The 22,078-nt window shown below is 40.8% G+C and overlaps 1 protein-coding gene across 1 annotated transcript in view; it reads left to right on the top strand.

Annotated features, from left to right (window-relative positions):
- The window catches only part of CWH43 (cell wall biogenesis 43 C-terminal homolog), a 51,382-nt gene extending 29,531 nt beyond the window's left edge, over nucleotides 1-21,851 (top strand). Inside the window, 5 exon segments of the mRNA XM_059923036.1 lie at nucleotides 1,896-2,045; nucleotides 7,607-7,751; nucleotides 13,215-13,276; nucleotides 18,782-18,937; nucleotides 21,773-21,851. Coding sequence (XP_059779019.1) covers nucleotides 1,896-2,045; nucleotides 7,607-7,751; nucleotides 13,215-13,276; nucleotides 18,782-18,937; nucleotides 21,773-21,851 — 592 coding nt within the window.
- The last annotated feature ends 227 nt before the right edge of the window (nucleotides 21,852-22,078 follow it).

The raw sequence follows: 22,078 nt of genomic DNA, 5'->3' as shown, positions 1-22,078 counted from the left end.
GATGCTTCTTGGAGGATGAGGAGGTGCTGAAGATATGCATATTCCATCCTATTTTAATGGTTTCCCTTTCGCTGGATACTTTCAGTTCTTCACTCTTATAAAAACCATTTAGTGTAGGAGCTGAAGTTACAGCACTAAACGTGTCTGTCCTGGACGCTGTCCTCATGGAGCTTACATTATAGTGTGAAGAGATGGAAAATAATCATGGACACACAGAAATAAATAATTTGAGATAATGGTAAGTGCTGTGTGGAAAAGGAGAGCGGCTGGGTGGGCAGGGCAGCGGGGGATGCTGCTGTAGGTAGTGTGGTCAGGAAGGTCTCTCTGCCGACCCCATGATGAGGAGGACCCAGGACCCGCTGTGGGAGGAGCCAGTGTAAAGACTTGAGTCCGGGTCAGTCCTGGTGTGCTGGAGCACAGGGTTTGAGGGGGAGCTAGTAAGAAAGGAGGTCAAAGGTGTGCCCCTGATCTTACAGGTCCCATAAGCCATGCTTAGCACTGATTTAATTCAGTGTTTAAAAAAAATAAATTTATTTATTTAATTTTATTTATTTTTGGCTGTGTTGGGTCTTTGTTGCTGCACGCGGGCTTTTCTCTAGTTGTGGCGAGCGGGGGCTACTCTTCGTTGTGGTGTGCGGGCTTCTCATTGCAGTGGCTTCTCTTGTTGCAGAGCACGGGCTCTAGGCGCACGGGCTCTAGTTGTGGCTCATGGGCTCTAGAGCGCAGGCTCAGTAGTTGTGGCGCACGGGCTTAGTTGCTCCGCGGCAAGTGGGATCTTCCCAGACCAGGGCTCGAACCCGTGTCTCCTGCATTGGCAGGCGGATTCTTAACCACTGCGCCACCACGGAAGCCCTTTAATTCAGTTTTGATAGGAAACCACTGGAGGATTGTAAACACAGGAGCAATCTGATCTGATTTACATTTTTGAAAGATCATTCCGGCTGTTCCTAGAAAAACAGATTGTCAGGGGGCAGGAGTGGGAGCAGGGAGACAGGTGATGAGGTAGAGGCATTAGCACAGGTGAGAAATGACAGTGGGAGCCGTGGAGATGGAGAGAAGGGGGCAAACTCAGGAGCTATTTTGGAGCAGGGCTGACAGGACTTCCTGATGGTTTAGATGTCAGAGCTGGAAGTGACAAGGATACACCAGGGTGTTTTACCTGAGTCCCTGATAGGAGATGATGCCATTTAATGGGACAGGAATGACCGGGTGAGCATCAGAATTGTGCTAAATTGAAGATGCCCCTGGACGGTCAGGTGACGTCCATAGGTGCTTGTGTGCAGCCTGGAGGGCCGAGTGGGACAGCACAGGCTGGCCATGTGCATTCAGGGATCATCACTGTAGGCGTGGTTCTGTCAGAGGAACTTCAGGAGGCCAGACAGTGTGCGCAGCCTGAGGTCTGAGCTCTGATCATCCTTTCCACATGTAGTTCTTTGACTTAGAGTGAGGCGGAACGGGTTTTCCTATCTTTTTCGGACCATTTGTAATTCCTAATTTTGTAAATTGTTGCTCTGTGTCCTGGCTGGCAAGGTCGCACATTCTCAAATGCGTTGATTAATATTAGAATTGTTTATGCAGATAAGTTGCCAGAGTAACAGTGCTAGTAAAATGGAGCTTGTGTATCCTAATTCTGCCCTTTTCGTGTTTCCATAACACGTATTAAACAGAGTTGAAAGTGTTGTGCTTGGTGACACAGTGAGACATGCTGAATAGCCCAGATGCAATGAACAGTCCGGCAGACTGCCCCATACCTCTCCGCCACATTATTGCTCTCAGTGCCCCTCAGTGGGATGCCTGAAGTGTGTGCATCCCTCTTGAACACATATTCTTAGTCCTGTTTGCATGATATGGTGGGACCAATAGTGAAGCACGTGTTTCTTTCCATTCGAGTACAGGATTATGGTTTTGTCAAGATACCGGATTGTGAAATCAGAGCATCACCTTCTTCTGTCACCAGAGGGCGAGATTGCACCAGCCATCACTCTGACTGTTAACATTTCCGACAAACTGGTGGATTTTGTTGTGACCCACTTTGGGAACCACGAGTGGGTTTCTTTGGTCTTTCTCGAAGTACACAAATGCCAAGACATATTATTAACACATTACTTTGACTTCCATGCATTGACCTTTCTTACTTTCTTCTTCCTTTTTTTTTTTCCAAAGTATTTTTCTCTTTGTTGCTGGTTTTAAAAATCAGGCATAGAGGGAGTTCCCTGGTGGCCTAGTGGTTAGGACTCTGGGCTTTCACTGCCAGGGCCTGGGTTCAATCCCTGGTCCAGGAACTGAGATCCTGCAAACCGCCCCCCCCGCCAACAAAAAAAAAGAAAAAGGAAAAAAAAATCAGGCATAGAAACCTTTGAGATGCAGGCAGTCCTTAACGATGGTACAAGGCAGCATGATGGCCATGTTAGCCAGCAATTACTGAGCAGGTGCTGTGCTAAGTGCATTATTGTATTTAATCTTCATTTTGTATAACGTTAGTACTATTATAGCCCCATTTTACAGATAAATAAACTAGACTGAAGGTTAGAAGACTTGTCCAACCCGGGTCACACAGCTAGGAATTAAGTAGACCCAACTCAGAGCCTGCAAGTGCTTGAAACCGCATGGTAAACCAGACTACGGAAAGATGAAATTCCCTTTTCCTACAGGATTACTCCACTTGGAAGCACTGTTGGAATTTGAGGGTACTAAATAACATTTCCTTTTCCCTCAAGTTTTCAGTCGACTGAGAGGCAGGCAGAGGAATCTGGCAGGAGGATCAAAATATCTCTTTTGATTCTGATGAACGTATTTGGACAACATGGCTTAAGTGTGTCCACGTGGACCTGCTAATCCATTCCCCCAACAGTACATGATGCTGGCTCCCCCAAAGCAGCTGACCTACCTGGCAGGGGCAGAGTCTGCCCTGTCAAACTCTCCCCTTAGTGGAGAAGATAACGCAAGGAAACACCCCTTCTGCAAACCGGCAGGTTCCAGGGAGAAGAGTGAGGAGGTGTTTGAGACAAGCATGCCCAGTTCATTCTTTTTTTTTTTTTTTTTTTTTGATTTCTTTCCTCTGATAATTTCTCTTCTGCTTATGCGTAATTGTTCCCTTCACTAATACCCATAGCAATTTGTACTTCCTCTTTTTTTTTTTTTAAATTAATTATTTATTTATTCATTTATTTATTTATGGCTGTGTTGGGTCTTCGTTTCCGTGCGAGGGCTCTCTCCAGTTGTGGCAAGCGGGGGCCGCTCTTCATCGCGGTGCGCGGGCCTCTCACCGTCGCGGCCTCTCTTGTTGCGGAGCACAGGCTCCAGACGCGTAGGCTCAGTAATTGTGGCTCACGGGCCCAGTTGCTCCGCAGCATGTGGGATCTTCCCAGACCAGGGCTTGAACCCGTGTCCCCTGCATTAGCAGGCAGATTCTCAACCACTGCGCCACCAGGGAAGCCCCCCCAGTTCATTCTTACAAGCTTAATTAATTAGAAAAATCCTCCCAAGAAGTAAAGGGTGAGAGGGAGAGAGGCCAGAGATGATTTTCTAAGTCGGTTCCCCTCCAAGGAGACATGAAGAATGGGGAATGAATTTTATCCACAAAGAATAACATTCACAACCAGTGACTTAGTACTGAATAAATCACGAATAATGCCAGCAATATGTCGTTAAAACAAAGATAAAAGTATATAATTTATACTCTACCATACTAAACATTCTCTAATAGTAATTGAAAACACAAATGCGAAGTGCTTAGCGCTATAAAATACAGCATAGGGGCCCTGTCCACATTAGTGACACAAGAGGCCACAGAGCTTTACAGTGACATATAGAACATTAGAAAAACAACAGACAAAATACGGGTAGCAGACATATTCGTTTTGTTTAGGTGAAACTTACAGTATGACAGAACCCAACATTGTTGTACTGTAAGTTTCACGTAAGCAAAATGAGTATGTCTGCTACCCATATTTTCCTATTACTTCCCTTTTTCTCGCAGTATTACATGGATCTGTGAAAGCATACTTGACTATTTTCTGAAATAAGTCAGAGCATAAGGAATATAAACTAGCCATTCAAATGTAATTAATGTGAACTGTTTGGTAATCAGACTCTTGCTGGTCTTCTTAGAAATGGGAAGGGTGTTTGGAGGACGGATGGTATAGACAGTCCACATCTCTGTAAAAAGATGTTTGAAGAAACGCCTTCTGTTTCTCCCAGCAATTTTCAGGTTGCAAGTATAGGCATTCAGAAATCATTCTGCTGAGCTTAAATTGCACTTGAATTGGGTTTATCTTTCAAAAAATAGGCACTTTTGTGTTTAAAGGTTGCAAGGTCTCAACCTAAGAAACAGTTGAGTATACTCCATCCTGTTTTCCTTTGCTTTTTTTCCCCTGCCCCCTTTAACTTCCTCTGACCTCTGAAATGTGAAGAATAGACTTGTGAGGGAAGAGCAGACTAAAAGATAGCCCTCAAATTGTTTGGAAAAGAGGAGAGAAGGATTACCTTTTCTAACTTTCTATTAACCACATATTTAAAGCTCTGTAACTAACAACATACCCTTTGCTTGCTACCTTACTCACTTGATTTAATAATAATGATGCCAACCACAGCAGTAATGATAATAGCTAGCACCTGTCGAGGAGATGTGACTGTAAGGGAAGGGAAGGGAAGCAGTATAGTTTAATGGCTAAGAGCATGAAACTCCAGAACCTGGAATCAGACAATCTGGTTTGAATCCTAAGTCAAGGTGTATGCTTCACCAAATTATTTAACTATCTTGAGCCTCAGTTTTCCCATCTGTAAATCAGGAGCGATAATCCTACTTATAGGATTCTTGAGGGAATTAAATAAGATATATTATCTCATGCAAAGTATGTGACTAGAGTAACTGCTCAATTAATACTGGCCATTATTATTAAAGCAAATCAGACACCTCTAAGTGTGAAGCGCATTGGGCAGCTTTAAAAAAAAGTCATTCATCAAACTCGAATCAAGCATCTATTGTGTCCCAAGCACAATGCCAGGTGCAGCCTTTTCCCTTAGAGCCTTAGCTCTTGTCTCACTCTTTAGAAGCCCTGTCCAGTCCCAACAAGTGACATGAGAAAGTTCATGTTTCAAATAACTTGTGAAGCCATCACTACATATTTTTGCTCACCTTTGTTTTTGTAATACTAGATAAAAAATTCTTACTCTGAAAAAATATTTCATGATTTCATTTTCTAGTGATTATGGCATATAAACATGAAATCATATTAGGAATGAATTACAGAACGCTTATGCATGTTATTAGCTGATTCAATGGGATTTCTAAAATTACTGACAACACAAATATCTCTTTACAACCAATAAACAGAAAATAGCAGCATTCCTTAGAAGTTACTTAGGTATACACCGTAACTAAAATTGGTATTATTTTAGGTAATTAACTGAGCCACCAGTTAATCACCATGTTTGTTTCTTATAACATGCATAAATCTAGAAAGAAGAAAGAGCACAGAACCTGTAGTCTGTAGTTACAGTTTTGGTTCTGTTGTAAGATAAACTCAGTGAGCTCCAGTTCCCTTGTCTCTGAAAATCAGATAAAATTATTTTTTCTAGCCCACATCATATGGCTATTGGGCTGATCAAATATCAACAGATAAGAAAACATAAAACATGTGTTCAATCTCTCTCTTTCTCCCTCTCTCCTAATTCCTCCCCCTCCTTTCTTTATACCCATACATACATATAGGTTTTACTTTTATTATTATCACTGGATAAAATTTATCTCCTGAGAAAATGTAAAGCCAAATTCACAGATTATTTTCCAATAATATATTACTAAAACATATTTGAATGAAAGCTCTATCCGTGGTGCAGTGACTTTGGCATTCTCTAGATTGGATTTGAATCCCAGTTGTGTGTCAGAAGGAATAGAATTCACTGCAGACTTAATGAAGGGACTACTTACCACGATGTTGGAAGGGTCAGAGGAACAGATAAGAGATGCTAAGGTACTCAGACACTAGTAATGGTGGGGAATCAGTACCATCCTTAGGGCTGAAGGGACAGGTAGAGGAAACAGTGTTCCCAGAGCCCCGTTTGATCTGGAACCAGAAGAGGGGCCACCAGGCATGAGGAGTGCAGCTCGAAGAAATACTCCAATTTCTCTCTCTTCCTACCCAAACCTCACTGGAAATTAGTAGACAAGGAAGCCCAGGAGATGAAATCTGCAGAGACCAGCCTCCAGGGCATAGAGAAGGGCTGGGAATGGATCTAGGCAAAGATGTTTAGCAAATGGTCATCCTTTTCACTCTTCTGTTTCTTGAGACATCTTTTAATAGTGCTCAGCTGTCTATACGTAAGAATGGCTAAGCTTAGTCCTGTCTTCTGATCCTACGTCAGTGAGGTTTCTCCAGTCTTCTCAGCTCTCGGTGATCTCCTTCTATCTTCCTTTGTCATTGATTTTTCTTAACAGTCATTTATTAGCTGTCTTACTCCGTAAGTGCCTGTGTTGGTCTGCTGCCTATTTGCTTTTGGATCCATTCCTGGTTCAGCTCCCTTCCAGCTACAGATTGCAGGAAACCACATTTCCCAGAGTCTGTTGCCTTCTGGCTTCTGGGTAGGTTTAGCCAATGGGACGCACTAATGCAAGGCTGGAGGGCTGAAGGAGGGCAGGAGACAGAGTACTTCTCATTCTCTCTCTCTTCTTTCTCTGTTGTCTCTGGCAGCGGCTAAGTCTCTTCTGTGGCTCCAACTCCTCCTTCAGTGGCCCTGGATCCTTCTGAGTAGCTTCCTCCATGGTACCGTTTCCCACCAGGTAGGACTGGCTTGTGGACTCTGGGAATATCACCTCTTCCTGTTGTCCCTCTAGCCCTAGAGGTGGTAGTGGTTTCTCACTGTTACTAAACTAGTTGCTTCACTGATTCCTGTTTGGCTTCCTATCGCCTAGTAGCCAATCCCTTGTATTAAATTCACTTTGTTTGAAACACCTAGAGTGGTTTCAGTTTTTCTTGCTGGATCATGCAAATATGATGTCCCTATTTTTCCCCAGACAGACTGACTATAAACCCCTCAGAGTCTTGATGTACTTGCCTGATTGTCTCAGTTACACACTTATAGTGCTTAGCATGATAAAAGCAGCACACTTAGCCAGTATTTGACCAGGAGAGCCAGGGAGGCTTTCAGAAACTGTTCAGTTGAAGGAGCTGAGTAGGTTAACAAACCTGGTGTGTTCTGTGAATGTTAGGATTCTCCCTCTTACCGGTACTCCTTGCTTTTTTTTTTTTTAAACTACTAATCTTTAGCTGTAATACTGATGACCAGGTCTTAGATTATTGTTATAATTTCTTCTGATGAAAAGTTGAGCAATTGCTGTTTTTAGATATTTATATCCACTCGACTCCAAATGATTTGCGGGGACAGGTCATGTTGTTCTTGGTCAAAAGTTTGTCAGCCTGCTCAGTTGAAGCACTATAGCTGTCTTGCTCATTTGCATAACATTAAGTCAATGTGTCCTAGTAGGAATTATTCTGGGTTTGTGCAGTGTTTGAAGATATTCTTTGGGAACTTACTTAGGTACCTAATATTTTTTAAAAATTGTTTTGCAAATACAGTAAAGAGGTATATTTTTGCATTTTTTCAGAGATGACCTCGATAGGAAACTTTAAGCTATTGCTGTTTCAAAACTACTGAAAAATAGCTCTGAGCAAGTGATATTTCTGGGATATATCACTTCAGCACCTGGTTCCAGAGATTATCTACAGCTCATTGAACGTGGCAATGTGAAGGTAACACAATCTTCATAGGACTTCTGATTTCTTAAATAAAGTGTTTCTTCTTCATGTTTTGAAAAACCTAACCCAACATTGTAATATATATCCTGATTATCTACTGCTGCATGGAAAACTACCAAAAAACATACTGGCTTTGAGTAGCATTCATCTCTTTGCTCATAAATCTGCAATTTGGACAGGACTTAGTGGGCACAGCTCATCTCTGCTCCACACAGCTAGGTGGCTCACCTGGGGACTGGCGGAGCCACTTTGCAGATGACACATAAGTGGCAAGTTGGTGGGGCTGTTGACTAGGAGCTCAGCTGGGGCTTCGGGCTCAGAGTCTTGCTTCCTCTCCGTGGGCTGCTTGGGCTTCTTTCCTGCATGATGGCTGGGTCCTAAGAGTGAGTGTCCTAAGAGAACCAGGAAGAAGTTGTATTGCCTTGTATGACCTCGCCTTGTAAGTCATATAATGTGAGTTCTGCTGTCATCACAAGCCTGCTCACATTCAAGTGGAAGAAACATAAACCCCATCTCTCGATGAGAGGAGTATCAAAGTCACATTATAAGAATGCCATATGGAAAGTGGATTATTATAGCCATGTGTAGAAAATACAATCTGCCACATTGTACAAGTTAATCATGATGAGAGTAAAAGATAAAATGGCATACAGAGAGGCTGGCTGATCAGGGCCTTACTAAATGACGCTGAATTTGTCCTTACCTGTTCAGGTCCCAAACGGTTGAATTTCTCAGTGTATCCAGATATAATCATACTCTGGGAAACTGACAGACAAATCAAATCCTTGAGACATATATACACTAGAAGGTTAAATACATTAGTTTATAATGAGAAATACAATTATTATATTTAGTTAAGCCCTATGTAGATTTCTTGGTCCTTTACATGTCTTTTTTTTGTGCTTCATTGTCTTGAGATAATACCTGCAAACAAAAAAACTTATCCATTTTATCAAGTGCTTGGAAAGACAGGTGAGAGAGAGTTGTATGATGAGGGTATTCTGTATGTGACAGAAAACACAAAACGACAGTGGCTTAAATAAGAGAAGTATAGCTCTTTATGTAAAAGTCTGGGCTGGTGATTCACCACTGGTACGGCACTTTGTGGTATCGGCAGTGTGCTCCTTCTATCTTGTGGCTCCGCATTACAAGGCTTCCACTCCCAAGTTTGCCTCATGGTCCAAGATGGCAGCATCCTTGTTCTAGTTAGCAAGAGGGAGGAAGGAATACAGAGGGGACCAAGAGCATATGCAAGTTATCTCTAAGGCAAATTCCAGGAAACTGACCTCTTCTACCTACATTTCATTGACTGGAATTTAGTCGTTGGCCATACCTCACTGTACGGGAAGTTGAGAGATGCAAAATTTAATCTTGATACCCTTATACCTAGCTAAAAATCCTACAACTTTGGAAGAGGGGCAAGGCAGATATTAGGGAGATGAGTTAATCTCTGCCCTAGTGGATAAGGCAGAAGTGGAGTCAAGATGGACTCCTAATTTTGGCTTTGGTCAGAGGGTTTATAATGGTGACCCTTATTATTATAGAGAATACATAAGGAAGAAGAGTTTTGCAAAGAAGATGAGTTCAGCTTTAGGTTGAATTGAGGCAACTGTGGGATATTAGTGGAGCTGTCCATTAGGCAGCTGGACATATGGATCTGGAACTGAGAAGGGCTGTCAGGACTAGAGATACAGATTAAGGGGTTGCCACCATCTAGGTGATCATTAAAACCATGGAAGGGGACGATATTGCTTATGGAGTTAGAGAATTGCAAGAGGAAGACCAAAGAAAACTCCTGATAGAGTCACATTTAGTGTGGCTACCATGGGGGTGATGGGTGAGGGAAGAGGAGGGGAATTATCTCAGAAAAGAGATTAAGGAGAAGTCAGAGGAGTAAGAGGAAAATCTGGAGAGTGGAATCACAGGGGTTGCATTAGTTATTTATTAGTGTATCACTGTGTAAGCTACAAACCTTAGTGGCTTAAAAAGAACAATGGTCCAATATCCTCATGACTCTGTGGGTCTACTGAGTGGTTTTCTGTTCTTGCCTGCATTCACTCGTGGAGTCAGCTGGTGGCTGTGGCTGGGGAGGTCTGACATGTCCCCACTCACTGGTCTGGGGCCTTGGTGCTGGCTGTTGGCTGGGCTTCTCTCTCTATGTAGTCTCTTATCACTCACTAGCCTACCTGGTGCCACATTTACCAGCTTTGTGACCTTGAGGCAAGTTATTTAACCTTTCTGGGCCTCAATGTCCACATCTATAAAGAGGGGATAGTAATACCTATTGTATCATAGGGTTGTTCTGAGGATGAAAATAAAGTAATGCCTGAAAAGCCCTAAGCCTTGCATGTAGGAGGCACTTAATAAGTGGTAGCTACATATTTGTATTGTGTACATCTGGCTGTATGTATCAAATCACATTAGATAAATGTATAAGTATATGGTCTATAAAGTATAGAAGAATACTAGACAAGATGATATTTGGCAAATTTAAGAAAAAATTGATTGTATCCTAATAAGAGAGAGAATTTGTGTGTGTGTGTGTGTGTGTGTGTGTGTAAGAGGAATTTTATTTGATTTTTATTTAATACTCTGTTGGGTTCCACTGGCACAGTCAGAAGCTGTGTCAAGATTGGCAGTGGACAGACACTATCAAACTCTTAGAGGTAAACATAGGCAGAACACGCTATGACATAAATCACAGCAAGATCCTTTTTGACTCACCTCCTAGAGAAATGGAAATAAAAATAAAAATAAACAAATGGGACCTAATGAAACTTAAAAGCTTTTGCACAACAAAGGAAACCATAAACAAGATGAAAAGACAACCCTCAGAATGGGAGAAAATATTTGGAAACGAAGCAACTGACAAAGGATTAATCTCCAAAATATACAAACAGCTCACGCAGCTCAATATCAAAAAAAACAAACAACCCAATCCAAAAATGGGCAGAAGACCTAAATAGACATTTCTCCAACAAACACATGAAAAGATGCTCAACATCACGAATCATTAGAGAAATGCAAATCAAAACTACAATGAGGTATCACCTCACACCAGTCAGAATGGCCATCATTAAAAAATCTACAAACAATAAATGCTGGAGAGAGTGTGGAGAAAAGGGAACCCTCTTGCACTGTTGGTGGGAATGTAAATTGATACAGCCACTATGGAGAACAGTATGGAGGTTCCTTTTTTTTTTTTTTTAATTAATTAATTAATTAATTTATGGCTGTGTTGGGTCTTCGTTTCTGTGCGAGGGCTTTCTCTAGTTGTGGCAAGTGGGGGCCACTCTTCATCGCGGTGCGCGGGCCTCTCACTATAGTGGCCTCTCTTGTTGCGGAGCACAGGCTCCAGACGCACAGGCTCAGCAGTTGTGGCTCACGGGCCTAGTCGCTCCGCGGCATGTGGGATCTTCCCAGACCAGGGCTCGAACCCGTGTCCCCTGCATTGGCAGGCGGATTCTCAACCACTGCGCCACCAGGGAAGCCCTGGAGGTTCCTTAAAATACTAAAAATAGAACTACCATATGACCCAGCAATCCCACTACTGGGCATATACCCTGAGAAAACCATAATTCAAAAAGAGTCATGTACCACATGTACCACAATGTTCATTGCAGCTCTATTCACGATAGCCAGGACGTGGAAGCAACCTAAGTGTCCATCGACAGATGAATGGATAAAGAAGATGTGGCACATATATACAATGGAATATTACTCAGCCATAAAAAGAAACGAAATTGAGTTACTTGTAGTGAGGTGGATCGACCTAGAGTCTGTCACACAGAGGGAAGTAAGTCAGAAAGAGAAAAACAAATACCGTATGCTGACACATATATATGGAATCTAAAAAAAAAAAAAAAGGTTCTGAAGAACCTAGGGTCAGGACAGGAATAAAGACACAGATGTAGAGAATGGACTTGAGGACACGGGGAGGGGGAAAGGTAAGCTGGGACAAAGTGAGAGAGTGGCATGGACTTATACATACTACCAAATGTAAAATAGATAACTAGTTGGAAGCAGCCGCATAGCACAGGGAGATCAGCTTGGTGCTTTGTGACCACCTAGAGAGGTGGGATAGGGAGGGTGGGAGGGAGACCCAAGAGAGAGGAGATATGGGGATATATGTATATGTATAGCTGAGTCACTTTGTTATAAAGCAGAAACTAACACACCATTGTAAAGCAATTATACTCCAATAAAGATGTTAAAAAAAAAAAGATTTGCAGTGGATTCTCATGTAACTTTTTCTATTAGGAACTTTATTAATGCAGAGAGGAGTTTTAATCATAAATGCTTGAGTGAACAGATATTTCTCTTTAAGAAATGAATATTTAAATTCTGTAGTCTTAAAATTTGAGAGCAACTTTTTAAAACCTAATAAATAAAAAGATAGTAAAACATATTCATAGTTGATTAACCCCACTATATACAGTTGAATGACTAAATTTTTATCTCTTTCCAAGGCAAACAAGAGCAGTACCTTTAGAATTTATTTGCTTTTTTTATCATTAAAATTTTTTAATTTAATTTTTAAAATGTATTACAGTTTTTCCATGTATACAAAAGTCATAGTTGATATGTGTGTGATATGTAAGTAATAGTAAAGATTAATTAACAAGCATTCATGTGTCCACCACCAAGCTTAAGAAAAAAAATTAGTACATAATAAATTGTGGTGTGTTCTTTGTGATTTAAAAATATTTTTTAAATTAAATTTTAATCGTAAAATTTAGTCAACATAGTCAAAAGTCAGGTATATTTTTTAAAAGAAGAAAATGAATATTTCTTTAATATAAAAGCTCCATATTTAGAGTTTTGCCAACACATTACAGAAAAAAATGTTTATGTTCTGATTTTCTGATGAAAAGTAACGCTGGTCTCAAGCTTTCAACGTCAAATAGACTCATGATTACTTCTGAAACGTGTGTTGCCAGTGACTCAATTTAACAAACAGACTGAGCTCCTGCCAAATGCCAGCCTTCCTGCCAGGAACCAGGGAGCCTAGGTGATTGAGTCTTTCTGCTCAGGAAGGGGAGAGTGGAGACATCTAAACAATTAACTGTACAGAGTGGTGTAGCTGGTGCGCATAAAGGACTACACAGGATGACCGATGAGCATGCAGTCAATTCTGCTTGGGATGAGAGACTTGGAAACCTGTGCAGAGCCAGTACCATGTTGTGATTGCTGCCTAACTCCCTCTCTAGACCACCTTCATGTTTTACTCCCAGCATCTCATACTGGGGCTAGATGGGCATATGGTAGGTGCTCCAAAAATATCTATAGAATGAATAAATGATTTTGACCTTAAAAAATCAGTAGGAGTCAGGCAGAGAAAATAGCAGGCACAAAAGAAAGGCATATTTATTACTGTAGCTCATACATTTTCTTGGCAATTCAGAATAGAGCACCGTTTTTAATGCTTTAAACATTCTCTTCTCTCTTCATTATTAGGATATTGACAGCACAGATCAAGACAGATGGTGTGAATACATTATGTATCGAGGGCTGATCAAGTAAGCATAGATGTTTGATTGTTGTTTTTTTTTCTTTTTCTTTCTTCCTTTTTTTTTTTTTTTGGATTGTTGTTTTTCTTAATATACTGTTATTGTGATCTTTTGGGTCTATCCTGGAAGGAAAAACTTTCTGGAAGCAATTAGTTAATTGTGTTACTTTTCATAAACATTGATTTGACTAGTTACCCAGTTTAACATTTTTTTCAATGTATAGCCTAATGATTTAAGAAGGAGTAAATGGTTAAGCAAATTAAGTTTAATTATGCAAAGAGGATACTGTGTGAGTTATTAAGCATGATAATTATGTAACTGTCAGTACATGTTAGGAATGGCACCATTTTTGACTGTATGCCATGGTGGAAACAGCATGGACCGTGGACTTGAGTTCCAGCTTTGCCAGCTTCTAATCATGTAATCTTGGGTAAGGTAACTACCTTGTTGGAGCCACTACTATATTGTGGTGAGCTCTCAAGGTAGATTATACTTTTAAAAAATATCACCCCATGTCATCCCATATCAAAAAGTAAATATTATCCATATATATATAAAAATTCAAAAATACTGTAGCTGAAAGATCTCAAAATTCAAACACGTAACTGTGTAAATTTGTTTTGAAGGCAGTGTTGCTTTAAACAAAGCAAAGAGCACTTTAATATCAAAAAAGGGACTAATCAGTCAGTCACTTATTCAGCAAGTATTTATTAAATACCTATTACATGATTGGCATTGTTCTAGGCATTGGGAATATAACAGGAACAAAATAAAATCCTTGACTCGTGGAGCTTCCACTCCAGTGGAAAGAGACAGAAAGTAAGCACGTAAGGAATAGACTATGCCAGGTGGTGATAAATGTGATGAGAAGGATGAATAAAGCCAGGTAAGAAGGGTGGGGAGTGCCGAGGGTGGGCAGGGTCACTGTTCTGATGGGGTGCTGTTCAGGCAGCAGCCCGAATGAGGGGGGAGTCCGCCTGCATACATCCTGAGAAGAGCATCCAGGCAGAGGGAAGAGGAAGTGCAAGAGTTTGAGGAGGGCATGCTTGGTATTTTTGGGTAACAGTGAGGAGGCCAGCACAGCTGGAGTAGAGTGAGATGGGAGGTGATGTGAGAGAGGTAAGGAGGGACAGATCTTGTTGACTGTGATGGATTCACAGGCGCCTCCACTTACAGGGTTCTTTAGTGGATGCAACATGCTGGAGACCATCCCTGAAACTCATCTTGAAATTCCGTTAGTACAGAATCTGTTTGGAGCTATTTGACCTGAGGACTCTTAACTACCCTCCTTGGGGCAGTGCTGGGAACTGTGGGACAGTGGGGGCTTCTAGGATGGACCTCTCTGGGCCTTAGTTCCTCCTCCATACAGAGCAGTTCATCACCCGGAGGCATCTTGGCATTGCCTGCCTGAAGAGGGGAGCTGGTGTGGAACTGATCACCTCTTAGGTAACCTTCTGTTCTAAGATCTGTGATCTACATTGATGAAAGAAATGGTTGCCTTCTGGAGATGATATAGAATCACAGGGTCAACTTCTCTCCCTTTGGAGATATGGCTTGCTCACTTATGAGTCACAGTCTGGTGAAAGCAAACCATTAGGTTCTACTGTTCTTTACCCCATTTGCCATTCAACAAGTACTGATGGAGCATAATGTATCTCAGCCACCAGAGGTATGGCAGTGAACATTCAGAGAAGCATCCCTCAACTGGCTGAGGGAAGATAGACAATGATTGGAATGATGGAGTCAATAATTCCATTGTGTCTTATTTTAGGAGGTGATAACTATAGTGAGGAAAACTTGAGCAGGATAAGGAACATCCAGAATATGGAGATGGGATGCAGTTGTAAATAGGGGTTTGGGTAGGTCTTAATGAGAAGTTGACATTAGAGCTAAGATTTGAAGGAGTGGCCCATGTGGCTGTCTGGGAGAAGACCTTTCCAGGTAGAGGGACCAGCTAGTGCAAAAGCCCAAAGGCAGGAGGGCTGATGTTTTTGAAGAAAAGTGATATTCGTGGGGCAGGAGTGTGTATATGGAGATGGAGGTAAAGGAGGTAAGTGGGGAGTGTGTGGGCAGCGAGGGAAGGGAGCAGGTCTTGTGGACTCTTATGAAGGACTTTGGATATTACTTAGTAAATTGGTTCCTGGATAATTTCATTGGTTCATATGCTTACTGAGGTGGCCAGGGAGGCCCCTGAGATGCTAAGCTCATTCTGGTTACACTAATAATTCAGAAACTCTAAAGACCCAGCACATGCCCATATGGCTGCAGGACAGATAGCTTGACTATTATTTTGGTGTTTCCAAAACATTAAGGTGGGAGGGAGCATGCTAGTTTTGTAAAGTATATGATATCTCAGATTGAAAACACTGCTTCTGTTTAAATTCATATTAAAGTGGTTGCTTTAATGGGGATATTAGAATTTCTAGAAGACAGTTTATGATATAGACTGAAAAAGGTATATATTCAAGACGTAAAACTTGTTAGTTGCCAAGGGACAGGGGTATTTATAGTATTTATAGTACCAGTGCCCATAATAGTTAATCACTGGGCTCTGTTTGTACATTTGTGGCCCAAGACCTTCTTTGTCTCTCCTTAGGAGAGTGGGATGGCAAATATATGTGTATATTTAGAAATATTTGGGGCTTCCCTGGTGACGCAGTGGTTGAGAGTCTGCGTGCCAATGCAGGGGACACGGGTTCGAGCCCTGGTCTGGGAGGATCCCACGTGCTGCGGAGCAACTGGGCCTGTGAGCCACAACTACTGAGCCTGCGCGTCTGGAGCCTGTGCTCCGCAACAAGAGAGGCCGCGACAGTGAAAGGCCCGTGCACCGCGATGAAGAGTGGCCCCTGCTTGCCGCAACTAGAGAAAGCCCTCGCACAGAAACAAAGACCCAACACAGCCAAAAAACAAATTAATTAATTAAAAAAAAAAAAAGAAATATTTGGAGATATATATATATATACACACATACATATAGTGACTATGACTGTCAGAGATGGTATATTAGTCTGCTTAGGCTGTCATAACAAAATACCATAGACTGGGTGCCTTTAACAACAGAAACTACTTTTCTCATGCTTCTGGAGACAGAGGGAAAGAGCATGCATGCTCTGTGATATCTCTTCTTTAAGGACACTAATCCTATTGGAACAGGGACCCACCCTTATGACCTCATTTAACTTAATTACTTTCTTAGAGGCTCTATCTCCAAATATGGCTACACTGGGGCAGGGGGTTAGGGCTACAGCATATGAATTTGGGGGGAGGAAACACAGATGTTTAGTCTGTAACAGACAGGAAGGTAATTTTGAAAATACCAAAATTAATGAAGTTAGGACTACTGTTATTCAGTTTCTGTCCACAAAACCAATTCTATAAACTTTACCTTGATCATCTAATTCAATGCCCTGCTCTCAGTAGGCACTTAATAAATATTTACTGGACAACAACGAGAGAGTCCCTGTTTTAGTAGAAGATTTGGATTGTCAGGTTCCTTATCGTCAAGGACTTTTTGAAGGCTCTGTCTATGAAATGGGTTAGAACTTTGATCTTAGAGATTTGGGAAATAAATAACCTAGATTTACTAGAGACAGTGACATAGAATTACAGGGAACTGCACAGATTTGGGACCTGAGCTTAGACAAGTGCATTAACCTGTCAGACAACTCAGACCCACATCTGATGCCATCATAGCTCTTCTCTTACCTGCTGTGGTGGGCAGATTTGCTGCCTCCCCTGGTTCCAGCTCTGGGTTTCTGTCTCTATTTTGTATGGAGTTACAGGTTTTAAGTGTTCCTCCTACTGCCACTGTGGCCCAAGCCCCCATCGTCTTTTACCTAAATTGTTGCAGTGGCCTCCTAACTGGTATCTCTGCTTTGATCCTTTCCCTGGAGTCTGCTCTCTACACAGTAGCCACTGCATCTCTGCACAAAACTCCTTGGATTACCATTTCATTCTCAGAAGAAAATCTCAAGTCTGTCAGGAAGGCTTTGCATCATCTGCTGCCCCCACCCCCGTGCAAACTCAGGTTCCCCTATGCACTCCACTCTAGTCATTGTGGAGTTGGTTCTCAGAAAAGCCAAGCACATTCTACCCCAGGACCTTTGCATTTGCTGTTCCCGTTCCCTAGAACGCCCTTCCTCCAATACCTGTATGGTTTGCTCTCTCACTTCATTCAACTTTTTGCTCAAACGTCACTTTGTCAGAGAGTTATGCTCTGACCATCCACTATAAAATAACAGCCTCTGCCACCTAGCATGCCCTGTCCTCTGTACCCTGCTTGTTCCCCCATAGTACTTGGGTACTGATCACCATACACATATACATATTTAATTTGTTCTCCCCAACTAGGATGAAAGCTCTATGAGGGCAAGACCTTCGTTTTGTTCACTGTTTATCCCCAGTACCTGAACAATGCCTGCATGTAGTAGGGACGGGCTATGTATTTGTTTTTTAAATAAATGAATGACTGAAGCTGACATTTTTTTTTTTAATTTTTATAGCTACTTTATTTATTTATTTATTTATTTATTTATTTATTTATTTATTTATTTATTTTTGGCTGTGTTGGGTCCCCGGTTCGTGCGAGGGCTTTCTCCAGCCGCGGCAAGCGGGGGCCACTCCTCATCGCGGTGCGGGGACCGCTCTTCATCGCGGTGCGCGGGCCCCCCACCACCGCGGCCCCCCCCCCCCCGCCGCGGGGCACAGGCTCCAGACGCGCAGGCTCAGCAGCTGTGGCCCACGGGCCCAGCCGCTCCGCGGCATGTGGGATCCCCCCAGACCAGGGCCCGAACCCGCGTCCCCCGCATCAGCAGGCAGACTCCCAACCACTGCGCCACCAGGGAAGCCCTGAAGCTGACATTTTTTAAGAGGCAAAGTATAAATAAAATAAAATGAATTCTTGGCTGCTTATGGTTCTCCCATTTTTCCACGTGAGCTTCTCTATAACTATCCAGATAGACAACATCTACAAAATGCTTTGAATTTCCTGGAGAACCAAAAGATGTAAGCAAAAACAAGATGTACAATTTTTTCAGACATGAAAATTGTGCAGTTTTTCAGGCATTAAAAATCTTTTATTTTAGATGTTTCATTGTGAATGAAAATGTACATGAGATTTTTTTTAGGTGAGAAAGAATTTAGGATTTTTTAAGGTAAGAAAGAATTTAGGCCTATGCTCCTGTCATTCTGAAGAATTCCTGCTATTGACGCAAAACAAATGTGTGAGAGGCAATTTGTACAGACAGAATATTCATTAGTGTAATAAAGTAGAGTCAGTTTGCCAAGTATGTTTAGTTAATTAAACCTATGTGCATATTCCTTATTCATTTATATCATAAAAGCAATATTTTGATAAATATTTAGAGTAATAAATCAAGTTAATTCTAGTGATATACAGAGTAGAGTTAGAAATGGGAAATTGGGTTAATAATGAAGGTGTTATCTATAATACTAGATCTCATCAGACTTCTGTATGATAATAAAATCTTTACAAACCATTTGTTTCTGCCACAGATTGGGTTATGCAAGAATCTCCCATGCTGAGCTGAGTGACTCTGAAATTCAGATGGCCAAATTTAGGATCCCTGATGATCCCATTAATTATAGAGACAACCAGAAAGTGGTCACAGACCCCAGGGAAGTTCCCGAGAAAATTCACTTCAATCCCAGGTGAGTGAGTTCCTTTATGTTGTGAACTACAGCTATGAGGTTGTCCATCCCCTCTCAGGACCTAAATATTACCTCACAATGAGCTACAAATTAGATTCGGTTCTAGAGGTTTATTCATGTTAAGGGAGCTCCTGGTAAAGATTATGACATCCTACTTGGGTTGAAGTTATGATCCCTGCTTTCTGGGATAGAGAAACGTGTTGAAGTCCCAACCTCAGGCAAAAAAGATCAATGGCACCATCACCGTCATAATAGCTAACATTAAAGTGTTTTTGTGTCCTAGACCCTGTTCTAGATGTGTCGTGTGTTGTCTCGATGAATCCACATTGGATCAGTCCTCTTGTTATCCCCATTTTAGAGGTAAGGAAGCTTAGGCTGAGGAACATAACTTCATCAGGGTTACGTGGCTGGTCAGGGACAGAGCCAACAAGTGGGAAGGAAGCCTGTTAGTATCATTGGGTTGCTGTGATTCTCAGCGCTGGCTGCACTTAGACTCACCTGGAGAGCTTTTAAAAACTCCCTCTGCCTGGGTCCCACCCCAGACCAATTCATCAGAACCTCTTGGTGATACATGGGCTTTGGGTTAAAAAATAATCTTTCCAGGTTATTCTAATGTGCAGTAAGAATTGAGACTATGGAGAGTGGATTATTTATTTCCATTACAGATACTCTACCCTCTGAAATATGTTGGGTGTTGTTTAGTTTTAAATAGAGGTTATCTGAGAAACCTATTTGCAGCAAAACATGTGATTTGGAATAGTTGCTCTTTTTTCCTCCCATGACTGGATAATGAGAGGAAATGTCTGCCTCAAACCAGACCCAGAATATGTCATATACCTTGTTAGTATTATTTGACATTTCTACTACTTTTACCAACTAGTAGCTATAGAAACTTCTCAGATGTCATTTTGTTTGGGGGGGAAGTGACATTTATCCATTCTCTTTTTCTTCCTTGTCTCTCCTTACAAGAAAAAACTGTATCAAAGTGTAGGCAGCAAACGTAAGGAGAGCTATAGCCAAGTCTTGATTTGCTTCAGTCACTGTATTTGACCTTGCCCTTTGTAACTGCAATGTGGCTGTGAAGAGCATGGGCTCTGGGGAAAAGCTGCCCAGTTCAGACCTTCACTTTTTGCCAGTGAACAGCTGCGCAACTGTGAGCAAGTTGCTTAACCTCTCTAAGCTTCAAATCTCATCTGCAAAATGGGAAAAATAGTAGTGCCTGACTCTTAAGTTTTTTTGAGGTTTGAATGACACACAAAGTTCTTAAAATAGTGCATGGTAAATCCTCCAGAGCCAGTAGCTGCAATAGCAGCAACAGTATTTGTAGCAGTTAACAGTAGAAGTAAAATAGAAAGCTTGCCTCCTTTTGTTGACTGAGGTGACTTCTTAAATGGAAGCTCAAAGATCTGGGAAGAAAAAAAATTTTCCTGTTTCCTTATTCTCATATCAGGAGTGTGGAGAAGTCCAAATAAAATATTTTTGGCTAATCACAGCTGCAGATTGATCCACACCAACCATGAAGGGTGCTCAATCTGCTTTCTCACTCAGTTTAATTATGAAAATAACAGAAGCATAAGTAGAAGGTCTGCTTTAAAATTCCTTATAAAATATATACATATGAAAATTTATAAAATAGAAATAATCAAAGAATCACAAAAATCCCATTCCTTAATTCAACAAACAGCCATTAAGTACCATGATGCCAGTACCATGCTAGGCCTTATGCTGGAAACTGAGGACAGAGTGGTGAATAAGACCAAATCTTTGTCCTGTGGAGCTTATGTTTTAGTGGGGAGATAAGCAATTCAAAGATTATCACTGGTAATATTTTTGGATACATCTTTGCTTTTTTATATGCATATATATCTATATATCACACAATTATCCCAACTTTGTAAATGTATGAAACATGTATATGTGTATGTGTGTTCATTCTATTTGTTAATCTGATTTTTTTTACATCCAAACAGTATATGATGAACTTCCTTCAGTAATAAAATACTCTTCTGAAAATATCTTTAATGATTGCATAATATTCCATTGTATGGATATACCAAACTTAGCTAACCAATTGTTTTATTGCACATTTAGCCTTTCATTATTACAGAAACTCTTCCAGGGACTCTGTGTCTTTGGGTATATCCTTGATTTCTTCCTTAGTACTCGGTTCTAGTCATGGAATAGTACAGTGAAAGGTTATGCAAAATTTTAATATCCCTTATTGTTGTTTTGAGATGACAAAGTAAACAGATCTCCCATCTCCTACATTATTGTAGTCATTTGGATATTGCAATTGCTGATTAAGAAAAGGAAGTCATAGCTTCCTTTCCAGTGCCTTTTGTATTTCATCATACCAACCAGAGCTATATAATTACCTAATTATTCATTGGCAAAGTAAATCATTAATCTGTAGCACCTGAGCACTGTAGAAGCCTTAGAAATTGCAATTTTACCAAAATAGATTTTATAGATGCATAAATATAACATGAATAACATCCCTTCACCTATAAAATGGATATTATTCCCACCGAGAAAGGGAGAAAATCCAGACTTATTTTTCACAAATGTTTTCAGCCAATAATTCTCAAACAGTTGTGCTTTTGGAATGATCCATAATCATGGAATGAGGACTTTGAAGGTTAAAATTTAGTATGCCTTTTCCATAGGCATGAATCCTTTTTTTTTTCTTCATTTGCTGTTTTATAAATTAATCATATCTCTCCTGGTTTTATGATAGATAAGTAAAACCACAATAGATTATGGTTAAATTTTACATAAGAACATATCTTTTGGAATAGTTTTTACATATCAACTACTTTTTTTTTTTTTTTTTAGATTTGGATCTTACAAAGAAGGACATAATTTTGAGAACAATCATCATTTTCATATGAGTACTCCCAAATACTTTTTATGAACTATTTAGAACAGGAATTCATTGACCACACAATCCTAAGGGAAATAAAAATATAATTAAAGATAAAAAGAAGAGATGAACTAAAGCGGGAAACTATACACAAAAAAACCCTTGATTTTGAAAAAATATGGTATCTATGCAGTGGGAAATTCTATCAATTTATAACATATATTGCTAAATACAAGCATTTCTCCAAATTGTTTTTCTTAAATATTTGATAAAAAATA

The sequence above is a fragment of the Balaenoptera ricei genome, chromosome 5 (assembly GCF_028023285.1).
Source record: "Balaenoptera ricei isolate mBalRic1 chromosome 5, mBalRic1.hap2, whole genome shotgun sequence".
NCBI classification, from domain to species: domain Eukaryota; kingdom Metazoa; phylum Chordata; class Mammalia; order Artiodactyla; family Balaenopteridae; genus Balaenoptera; species Balaenoptera ricei.
Note: the sequence above shows the minus strand (reverse complement) of the source record. Positions and strands in the feature narration are given on the sequence as shown.